The sequence below is a fragment of the Apodemus sylvaticus genome, chromosome 2, assembly GCF_947179515.1.
Source record: "Apodemus sylvaticus chromosome 2, mApoSyl1.1, whole genome shotgun sequence".
In the NCBI taxonomy this organism is placed as follows: Eukaryota; Metazoa; Chordata; class Mammalia; order Rodentia; family Muridae; genus Apodemus; species Apodemus sylvaticus.
The window spans coordinates 156,273,143-156,285,455 of record NC_067473.1 but is presented as its reverse complement, the minus strand read 5'-3'; the positions used below and the strand labels follow the sequence as shown (position 1 = coordinate 156,285,455).

The 12,313-nt window shown below is 36.0% G+C and overlaps 1 protein-coding gene across 1 annotated transcript in view; it reads left to right on the top strand.

The window, feature by feature from the left end:
- Positions 1-322: 322 nt before the first annotated feature.
- The window catches only part of LOC127678092 (vomeronasal type-2 receptor 26-like), a 39,956-nt gene continuing 27,965 nt past the window's right edge, over positions 323-12,313 (top strand). The window contains exons 1-3 of the mRNA XM_052172898.1: positions 323-540; positions 1,699-1,996; positions 8,092-8,901. Of these exons, the coding sequence (XP_052028858.1) occupies positions 326-540; positions 1,699-1,996; positions 8,092-8,901 (1,323 nt within the window). The 5' untranslated portion in view covers positions 323-325. The remainder of the gene's footprint in view (positions 541-1,698; positions 1,997-8,091; positions 8,902-12,313) is intronic.

Genomic DNA, 12,313 nt, shown 5'->3' with positions numbered 1-12,313 from the left:
TTCTTAATTGTGTGTTTTCCTGCTGAGAATAAGGTATCCCAGGTGCCAAGTGAGAGATTCATGAGTCCTTGGAGACTCACAGTGACTCTGTGAAGGGGACATAATATAGGGCTAAGAAGGTATAAAGCAGATTGGACTCCAGGGAACTGAGGGAGTGTTTAGATACTGCTGGGCCTGAACCAGGACAAAACAGTACTTTATAACCTTGATCCACATGGTTCAACCAGACATCTTTTACCAGTTTGTTGATGTACACTAATGGATGATTAGTCCAAGATTCTCAACTGAACAGATATCTGGGTTTTATCAATTATTCATCAATGCTATGGAATTACTCAATGCCTTCTCTCTCCTGATTTTTGTCATTGTATTCCAGGAAGAAATTTCTTGTTTCTCCTTAAGTATACCTGCTTCTCCTGGCTACTATCAAGATGGGCATTTTGTTATTGGAGGAATCTTTTCCCTCAGAGTGACTGCTAAAGACAGTAGAATTAAATTTGGCTTTAATGATACAATGAATATACCAGAAGCTGTTATTATGTAAGTGTTTGGCTTCTCGCTTTAAAAATATATTCTTTCAAGATTTCATACATGTAAACAATATATGTTGATCTCACCCTACTCTACTGGTTCCCTTCCAATGTCTCCTGCCTTCAACTTAATTGTGGCTCTCTGTCTGTCTGTCTCTCTCAAATTTTAATGTACTGAGTTCATTTAGGCATGCCAGCACTGCATGAGTATAGGGCATTATCTAGAGTCTAGGCAAGCTACTAAAATAAACCTCCTCATGAAACTGGCTGTCCCTTCCATGGTAGCCACCGAATGCCAATAGCTACTCAGCCATGACTGTATGCCTCTCCCCTACACATGCTGAATTCTCTTAAATATGGAAGAAATTTTTAAAAGCATTTTGCTGTCAAAAATAATTTTTCTTTTTAGTTATTTAATATATTGTATTGAGAAGATTTTAGTTTTCCTGTTTAAATGTATACTTGACACTATTTTTTTCAGTTGCTATTGGTGATCAAGCACTTTGTATTTTCCTAAGGTTTATCTTATTCTTTGAAGACTGCATGAAAAACTAAGATTTAATGTTTGCTATTTCCCACATGCTTTACTCTTCCATTTTATTTCTCAGACACAAATCATACAGAATATATTGAAAAATGTATATTTGATAGTATATGGTGGAACAAAACTTTAATCCCAAAGCTTGAGAAGCAGAGGCAGGTGGATCATTGTGAGCCTGAGTTTAACCTAGATTACATAAGGAGTTTAAGTTAAATCTTGGTTGAATAAGCAAGACAATGCCTCACAAAATTCAAAAACAAAAATAATGGATTTAATAACAGGTTGTACTATGAATCTTTTTTTAGCACAATTTTCTCCATATTTTCAATATTGAATAGACTGCCTGTTACTTCGAATATCATGTCAGTTTTTCTATGAATTAGGTTGTTATGAATAAAAATGGACAATTTGAGTGGTAGAATGGGAGGAGCTACATAGAGAAAAGAGAGGGAGGTAAAGAATGTAATTGCATTTTAATTATAATATTAAATTATATAAATTGATATAAATAATTATATTATATACATTAATATAAAAACACAAAATAATTAAGAGAAAGAATTAATATAATTAATTAATTAATATAAAAAGAACACAAAAAATGTTCTTTCCAATTTTTCCTTCCAGGAATCTCACCAAAAATTATCAGCACATTTTGGCAATAGTTTTTGCTATAGAAGAAATCAATAAGAACCCAAATATTCTGTTCAATATGTCCCTGGGATTCTATCTCTTCAATGTTGACTTTTTTGAAACAAAGGCCATGGAAAGTTCTATGGCTTTGCTCTCAGGAGCAAGCCCTCCACTTCCTAACTACAGCTGCAGGCCTTGGAAGACTGATAAGTTGGTTGCAGTCATAGGAGGCATTTCAACAAGAATATCAACTCAGATCTCCCGAGTTCTAAGTCTCTACAACATACCACAGGTACACAAAGCATGCTGCTTCTTACATTAAAGATAGTAAGATAGTAATAAATGCTAATTAATCCAGTTATTGATTGTTGATAAGGTATGGGACTTCTTAATAATTCACTATTTTATTATCATTTTAACTCTGAAAAATAGTTTATTCTTAACATGAAATGATGTTTGTAAAATAATTTAATTTAAAGCCTTTAAAATTAAAAAAGTATAAGTCAAAATATTGACAACCTCTATTCTTACCACTCCAAGAAAATGCTTTTTGCTATTTACCATTTTTTAATACTGTCTTTATTTTTTTATGTAGTTTTAGAGCATCACAAAGCATGAGCTATAATAATTCTATGCACATATGTACTCAGTAACTACTATGAACATATTCATGATTCATGGCTATTATATATATGGCTGCTATGAACATAATGGAGATTGTCCTTCCTAATAGCACTATAGCTGTTTCTTCATGAATATTATATTTTCTTTTAAATATGTTATTTTGGGCATATGCTTATTATAACATTTCTAATGTATGCAATTATTTATAAGAGATGTGTTTATGACTGTACTTGTATCTCTCCCAGAGTTTTTAACCCCATTCGCCCACCTTTGGCCTCTGCGATTGTACTTCTCGATTCCTACCACCCACAATATGTGCCTCTTCATCTCCCTTCCCTCCAGCATCCAGTCTCTACAGGACTAGGCACATCCTGCCCCCCTGAGGCCAGAGTAAGCCGTTTTCTGCTACATGTTGGATGTGGGTCCTCAGACCAACCATGTGTGCTCTCGGGTTGGCAGATTAGTCTCTGGGAGGTCCCAGGGATCTGTGTTACTTTATATTGTTGCTATAGAATTGTCAGTCCCTTCAGCTCTTTTAGTTCTATCCCTATCTCCTCAATAGGGTTACCCAACCTCAGTCCAATGGGTGGCTGTAAGTATCTGAGTCTGCCTCAGTTAGCTACTGATAGAGCCTCTCAGTGGACAGCCATGCCATATTCAAATCTGCAAGTACAAAAAACATCGCTAATAGTGTTATGGTTTGGTGGCCAAACATGGGATGGATCCCAAGTTATCCAATCACTGAATGACCTTTCCTTCATTCTCTGCTGCATTTTTGTCCCTGCCTTTGTTTTAGACAAGAACAATTCTTAGTCAAAAATTTTGAGGCTTTTTCAGTGATGCCATCCATCTACTTGGGGCCCCCGTCTCTTTGGCTGATTCTAATTCAAAGTAATTCTGCATTTTTTGGCAAATATCTACTTGTCACTGAGTATATACCTTTTGAGTCTGTCCTCTTGGGTCTGGGTTACCTTAACCAGGGTGCTGTTTTCCAGTTCTATCCATCTTCTTGTAAAATTCATGATATCCTCCTTTTTAATAGTTGAGATTCAAAATGTTCTCTTTCACCTATGGCTAGCTGGCTGCCTGTGGCTACTGAAATTTATGCACAGAACCTAACAAACTTCAATATACTCACAATGTCATGATACATTTTTATCATTTCTTTTAGTAATCCCCCACATGCTTCTTAAGTATGAACTGTGGGTCTGGCAGTGCTGTATTGTAGAACAGATTCTATTCATGCTTCTTTTCTTTTATCAGGTTGACATTTTTGTTAGAGTTTTTCTGTGTAAAATAAGTACACCATCTCTAGTGTATTGTAATTAATACCAAGTATATGCAAATCATTCCAACTTTACCTGTGACAGATAATCCTTTCTTTCAATTTCTTGTCTTCTGCAGCCTAAGTGCTGTATGTCTGATCTCAACTAGTTCTCTGTGTTAAGTCCTCTGTATGTTGAGGCTTACATCTTTCTCTTTTGATTAATTTTTACAGTTTCAGAGCACATTCTTGGGTTGAAGATAATTTACAAATTTTGGTCTGTGGTGGGTTTTCTTTAAACTTATTTGTATAGTAATTTTCAGCAGCTTTAATTAGTTATCTGTTTTTACTTTCATTTTTTTCTCCATATTTTAGAATTTCTCCATCAACTGCCTGTCGGTTAAGTTCTATTTAGATTCAGAATTGATTCTTTTATTGTGTGTATCTGCTTATGTGAGCCTTGTTTATGATTTATTGTGAATATTGGTTACTCTATACAACATATGTAACTCATAACATTTTCTTCCTCTTTTTAATTACTAATACTGAGGAATCGTGGCCTCAAGGAGATTCCATAGTTGTTTGTTTTGTCTCCCTGAGTCTTCCTCTCCCCTTTTCTGTCTCCATCTCAGTCTCTGTCCCTGTCTCTCCTTTTCAGTGTGTTTTTGTATGTGTGCATTAGTGTGTGCTTGTGATTGACCATGTGTGTGTGTGTGTGTGTGTGTTTGTGTGTGCATGCTCATGTGAGTGTGCACGAGTGTATGTGTGTTTATCTGGTATGTGTGGAACATGTGATGTATGTCAGGACTGTGTAGGTAGGCATGTCAGGACACCTGACATTCTTCCTTCATCATTTTATCCACTGTTGTTTTAAATCAGAGTACTGAATCAGAAGCTTGATATTGAGATGGTTAATCAGAAAGCTCTAAGGATTAACCTGTCTCCACCCTGTTATGTTAGTATATAAGCACACACAGCCATCTCTGACTTTTTATGGGGATGTTGAAATTTCTACTGCAGGCCCTTCTGCTTGGAGAGCAAGCACTTCAAACCCAGGGAGCCACCTTTCAACATCATGAGTATATATATATATATATATATAATATCATACAATACATACAATATAATGGATTTTTCATAAGCTCTTCATGCATGTATAGCTTTATACATAGTTCTTTAGTCTCCTCAGCTCTGATTTGGCCTACTGGATTCTATAGTTATAATTTGATGTTGAGGTTAGCTCCTAGACACCAAAACAGAGAACTAAACCTTCCCTCCATAAAATAAATAACAAAATTTCCCCTTTGAACATCGATGCAAAAATACTCAAGAAAATTCTTGCCAACTGAAACCAAGAACACATAAAAATGATGATCCACCATGATCAAGTAGGCTTTATTCCAGGGATTCAGGGATGGTTCAATATACAGAAATCCATCAATGCAATCCACTACATAAAAAAAAAAAAAAAAAAACTCAAAGAAAAAATCCACAAGGTCATTTCTTTGGATGCTGAAAAAGCATTCAATAAAAATTCAGCATCCTTTCATGCTTAAAGTCTTGGAAAGAACAGGAATGCAAGGCCCATTCATAAACATAGTTAAAGCAATATACAGCAAACCTGTAGCAAGCATCAAACTAAATGGAGAGAAAGTTGAAGCAATCTCACTAAAATCAGGGACTAGATAGGGCTGCCCCCTTTCTTTTTATCTTTTCAATATTGTACTAGAGGTGCTAGCTCAGGCAATTAGACAACATAGGAGGTCAAGGGATAGAAATTGGAAAGGAAGAAGTCAAGCTATCATTATTTGTAGATGATATGATAGTCTACCTAAGTGATCAAAAAAAAAAACTCCACTAGAGAATTCCTACAGCTGATAAACAGCTTCAGCAAAGTGGCAGGTTATAAAATCAACTCAAGCAAATCAGTAGCCTCCTTATACTCAAAGGATAAGCAGACTGATAAAGAAATTAGGGAAATGGCACCCTTCACAATAGCCACAAATAGTATAAAGTACTTTGGGGTGACTCTTAACAAACATGTGAAAGATCTGTATGAGAAGAACTTCAAGACTTTGAAAAAGGAAATCGAAGAAGACCTAAAAAATGGGAAAATCTCCCATGCTCATGGATTGGCAAGATTAATATAGTTAAAATGGCCATTTTGCCAAAAGCAATATACAGATTCAATGCAATACCCTTCAAAATCCCAACTCAGTTCTTCATAGAGTTAGAAAGAGCAATTCTCAAATTCTTCTGGAATAACAAAAAACCCAGAATAGCTAAAACTATTCTCAACAACAAAAGAAATTCTGGGGGAATCATTATTCTTGACCTCATGTAATACTACAAAGCAATAGTGTCAAAAACTGCATAGTATTGGTACAGTGACAGGCTGGCAGATGAATGGAACAGAATTGAAGATCCAGAAATGAACCCACACACCTATGGCCACTTGAACCTCAACAAAGGCGCTGAAAACATCCAATGGAAAAAAGATAGCCTTTTCAACAAATGGTGCTGGTTCAACTGGAAGTCAGCATGCAGAAGAATGTGAATTGATCCATCCTTATCTCCTTGTACTAAGCTCAACTCCAAATGGATCAAGGACCTCCACATAAAGCCAGAAACTCTGAAGCTAATAGAAAAGATACTGGGGAAGACCCTTGATAACATCGGTATGGGGGGAAAGTTCCTGAACAGAACACCAATAGTGTATGCTCTAAGATTGAGAATTGACAAATGGGACCTCATAAAATTACAAAGTTTATGTAAGGCAAAGAACACCATCAAAAGGACAAATCAGCAACCAACAAATTGGGAAAAAATCTTCACCAACCCTACAGCAGATACAGGGCTAATATCCAATATATACAAAGAACTCAAGAAGTTAGACCCCAGAAAACCAAATAACCCTATAAAAATGGGGTACAGATTTAAACAAAGAATTTTCACCTGAAGAACTTCGGATGGTTGAGAAGTATCTTAAAAAATGCTCAACTTCATTAGTCATTAGGGAAATGCAAAACAAAACAACCCTGAGATTTCACCTTATACCAATCAGAATGGTTATGATTAAAAATTCAGGAGACAGCAGGTGTTGGCCAGGATGCAGAGAAAGAGAAACACTCTTCCACTGCTGGTGGTGTTGCAAATTGGTACAACCACTCTGGAAGTCAGTCTGGCCGTTCCTCAGAAAACTGGGCATGTCACTTCCAGAGTACCCTGCTATACCACTCCTAGGCAAATACCTAGAGGATTTCCCAGCATGTAATAAGGATACAGTATTACTTTTTCTTCTCCCCATCCACCCCTTTCTCCCAATTAATTAACATATATATTGAGAGTCTGTAATCAATTATCATGATGGATCCCATAAGTGAAATGTTTACTAAACATCTAAACTCAGATGCCTGGGGAGAAATCAGTTCGTAGGACGAGGTCATGAACTGTGGTTTTAGGGCATGACCTAGTCGGCATCTGATTTTAGGAGATTATATCTTAGGAAATTTGTGTGGAAAGGAGACCAAGTACCAGTCTGAGCCATAGATACCAGGATATCTCTCTACAATGATACCACTGGAGAGAGAGATAGAAGATTCAGTAAGTTTGAGTGATAGAATTGGCCAATCCTTGGAAATATATTCCCAGATTAAAGAAAGAATCCTGGAACTCATAAAAGAGCACTTATTTAGGAAAGGACTGTTTTTTTGTGTGTGTTTTTTGTTTTGTTTTGTTTTGTTTTGTATTTTTTTTTGCCATCATTAGATTAAGGCAAGTGAGTAATTTCATATAGCAGATTAGGTAATTAATGCTCTAGCCTGCTCCCTATCCCAAAGGTAATAGTCCATAGGAATGACAGTGTAGACAACTCAACTGACATTTTCTGGTAAGAAGGATAGCAACATGATTGGGTGACCAGACGTCCTTTTAGAAGAAATTTTATAACAATCACTGGGGTAGAAAGCCATCTTCCTAACCTAAGCAAGCTTATTTTAAGACAGTTGACTATGGATTAAAAGAGACAAAAGACTTAGAAACTTCAATAATGGATTTTACAATGCTCCATGGATTCCGTTTGTTTGTTTGTGTGTTTGTTTGTTTGTTTTTGTTTTTTGAAAAATTTTTTTTGGATTTGTGACATCAAGTAAACAGGCCTTTAGTGTTAATGTTTCTCCACTTCTATTATCAGGAAGATGAAAGTTTTGAACTGACAGCTTTGTAAATGGTTGTGTTTGACTGGTATTACTTGAGTGGAGATCAGGAGATGGACAATCGGTGGCCTTTTTTCATATGTTCTATAAAAGGACAAAGGAAAAAGTATATTTTGTATATGCAGTGAAGAGAAAATGGCATAGGTAACAACAAATTGTTATTACTTAGTAAAGTTATTTAACTGTTCAATTTCTCCTAGGGTGCATAAGCAGAAAAGGTAAACAAAATCATTTGAGAATATATCTAATTGTCCTGACTCATGAGGTAACTTTCCTTTTGTTCAGATCAGCTATGCTCCTTTTGATGATAGTCTTGGGACCAGAGTGCGGCTCCAGTCTCCTTACCAGTTTCCTGTTCACACTGCAGCTCTGTACCAGGGAATTATTCAACTGCTGCTATACTTCACTTGGGTCTGGGTTGCTTTGGTGGTTCCGGATGATATGAGGGGGGAACACTTCATTAAGGAAATCACAGAGGAGATGATCAACCATGGAATTTGTGTTGCATTTGCAGAAAAGGCTCCAGTATTTCCTTCTGATGGTGAAATAGGCTGGTACCAATTAATAGTAAGTCTCACATTGACACGTGTTTTTGTTGCATTTGGTGACACTCATGATTTTCTGACACTTGTGTCTCTCATCACTTATGGTGCTTTTTTTGGTAATATCTGGATCACAACTTATGATTGGTATACTACCATATTACCCTTTAAACAAAACCTAATTTATACATACTTTGGTGGAGCTTTATCATTTTCTGTTCACAAGGATGAAATTCTGGGATTCAAGGATTTTCAAAGAAGTGTTCATCCTAGAAAATACCCTCATGATATCTTTATCCAGCATGTGTGGTCAAGTTTATTTGAATGTCCACATTTCTATGAGCATGGAGTCAGGAAACTAAGTCAATGTGAGCAAAATAGCAGCCTGAGCACACGATCTCTGAATGTTTGGGATATGGATACCTCACCCTTGAGCTACAAAATCCATGCAGCTGTGCATGCCATTGCCCAGGCAATTCATGAGGAGCTGTCACTCAGTGTGAATGGAGACTCATTCGATAAAGGTGGACTCCAGACTCCTCTCCCATGGAAGGTAAAATAGCTATGTTTATGCTTTCCTCGAGTATTAGGCCCTGGCTTTTAATTTCTGCATTTTAATTCATGATCTGACATAGTTAGTGTTAGAAAAAAACATTTCTTATGCTAGCATGCTTCTTTATGCTACTATCTCCTTCTCAAAGTTTTCATGTTTATTCAGTAGCATAAGGTAGCATAAAGAATTAGTTTGACAAAACATGTCATAGGGTTTAAAATTCAGCTAACATTTCTATCAGAAAACAAAATGTGCATGCTGTTGAGAAAATGATATTCATAGTTTAAGCAAATACAAACAATATCCTTTAATACTGCTTTTAATATTCTGTGAATTAATGATAATACACAACAGAGGAGATTTGTACAAATATAATTGTGGCATATTTTAAGGATTTTAGGAACATTTGATGCCTAAAGTTTGTTTTGTTTTGATAAACAGACCCTAGAAAAAGACATAGCTTTTATGAGACTAGACAATATCATCCATGACTGTTCTCCAGCCTACAGGAGGCTGAGCCAGAAGGATCATGAGTTTGAAGCCAGTCTGGGCTGTACAGGCACCCCTTGGTGGTAAGATGAAGTCTATCTGATAGAAACTCGAATAGGCACTGCTCTTTGACTATAGCCGAATATTGAGAGAATTCTGTTCTTTGACTTGTTGCTGTTGTGGTCTATTTTACTTTGTTCTACCTTAGGTCTCTGAGCCACACAGCCTCAGATTCCTGAGAATCTAGGCTGTGTCCTTCATGGGTTGCCTCTCATGTCCTGAGCCTCAAGTTAAACCAGTTGTTGGTTGGCCATTCCCACACATTCTGAGCCACTATTGCCACAGTACATCTTCTCAGGACAGATTGTGAGTTTAAGGTTTGTTGAACGGTTTGGTGTCCCACATGCACCAGTGGAAACATTGCCTGGTTACAGAAGATGGCCAGTTCAGGTTCCATATCCTCCATTACTAAGTTCTCACTAAGGTGACCCTCATAGGTTTCAGGAAGTTCCATTTCACTAGGTTTGACATTGACTGTAAATGCCCCAGTATTTCATCTCTCTCTGTATCTCTCTGTCCATACCTTTTCCCTGTGTACCGCCCTTCCCAAATTTTTCCTTCTTGTTTCCATCTCCATATACCCTCTCATCTGCCCAACAAATCTTTTGCATTCCCAGGTATATTCATTTGACCAGTCTACCCCCATCCCCAAGAACCCACCTTGTTTCTTACCCTCTTCAAGTTAGTATTCCATTACGTAAATATACCACATTCTCTTTATCCATTCTTCCATTGAGAAACATCTACTTTGCTTCTAGTTTCCTGATATTTTAAACAAGACACTAAGAACTAATTGAGCAAGTGTCCTTGTGGCAAGATGTAGTGTCATTTTTGTATATGCTCAAGAGCAGTATGGATGGGACATGAGGTAGATAGATTCCCAATTTTCTGAGGATCCGTCAAAATTATCTCTATAGATGCTGTACAAATTTGGACTCCCTGCATCAATGTAATTGTGTTCCTCTTTCTCCATATTTTTGCCATCATGAGCTTTAATTTTTGTCATTGATTTTAGACATATTGACATGTGTACAAGAGAAGTTCAAAGTAGTTTTGATCTGCATTTACTTAATGAATAAGGATGCTTAATATTATTTTATATGTTTCTTACCCCATTGAGATTTCTCTATTGAGAATTCTCTGTTTAACTCCATACCTAATCTTAAAAATTAGGTTGGTGCTTTGTTGATGCCTTGGGTTTTCAATTCTTTATATATTTTGTGTATTATATCTCTGTCAGATTTAGAGTTGGTAAAAAAATAAAATGCTTTTCCGTTCTGTTGACTGCCATTTTGTCCTATTGATGTTGTCCTTTGCCTCTCAGAAGCTTTTTGCTGTCATGAGGTCTTATCTGTGTTTGATTTAGAAAGTTTCTCCTATGCTAGGATGTGTGTAATTAAATAATTAAGTAATTTTTCACAGCACATTCCACACTACTTTCCCTAAAGCTCTAGGTTCTCAAATGAAACACACACATAAAGCCTTTATAATTTAATATGCTTAAAACATCTCAATCTTTGGGCCACTTCCTAACTTCCATTTGGCTAATATACCTCCTTCTGATAATCCAGAGTTATTATGTTCACTACTTTTTCTTCCATCAAGGATTGGTTTCCAGCAGCTAAATGCATGTAAATTTTCTCATTTAAAGAGTTTTTTCAGGAACACAATTACCATTCATATTATAAGAATATATAAATATTTTCAATGCTAATCCTTATTTATCTTCCATAAAGTTCAGTGTTCCACCAAGTGTGTTTTAATGTTGTGATCATCATCTAGCCTTAATTTTTGAAAAGGGCTAATATGGATCTAGTACTATCCTTCAACATTTAGATAGCCAGTTAGATCAGCACCATTTTTGAATATGCTATCCTTTTTCATTTGTGTGTTTATGGATTCTTTATAAAAAATAAGGTGTCCGTTCATGTATGGATTTATGTCTGGGTTTAATATTTGATTCCATTGCTCACCATGTCTGTTTCTTAGAGACTACTTTGTGGTATTCATTACTGTAGCACTGTGGTACACTTTAAAATTAGGGATGGTGTTACTTCTAGAATTTCTTTTACCATTTATTATATTATTCTTCTGATCCATGAGCATGTGATATCTTTCCGTCTTCTGATATATTCCTCGATTTCCTTCAAAGACTTGAACTTTTTTCATACTAGTCTTTTGCTTCCTTGATTTGGCTACTCCAAAGTACTTTATATTTTGTGGTTATGGTGAAGAGTGTTGTTTCCCTGATTTTTTTCTCAGTCTGTCATTTGTATGTAGGAAGACTACTAATTATTTCTTTGAGTTACTCTTTTATCCAGGCACACTGCTGAAAGTGATCTCAGCCATACAAGTTTCCTGGTAGAATTGTGGGGGTTGCTTATGTATACTATCACATTATCTGTAATAACGATTTTTTGAAATATTTACTATTTTTTGGTCCTGAATTGTTTTTTCTTTTCTTTTCTTTTCTTTTCTTTTCTTTTCTTTTCTTTTCTTTTCTTTTCTTTTCTTTTCTTTTTTCTTTTCTTTTCCTTTCTTTTCTTTTCTTTTCTTTTCTTTTCCTTTCTTTTCTTTTCTTTCTTTCTCTCTCTCCCTCTTTCTTTCTATCTTTAATTCTTTCTTTCTTTCATTCTTTCTTTTTATATTCTTTGTTTACTTTCCAAATGATTCTCCCTTTTCTTGTTTCCCCCTCCCTCTAAGTTTCAAAGCCATCTTCTCTCTACCAGTTGAACAATCAATTCCCTTTCCCTTCTCTGTCTTGGCAATCCTCTACAATGCTGCAGCAAGTCTTTCTAGGAACAGGCCATCTTCTTCCTTCTTCTTGGGAATGTTTTGATATGCGAGTTGTGTATTGGGTGTT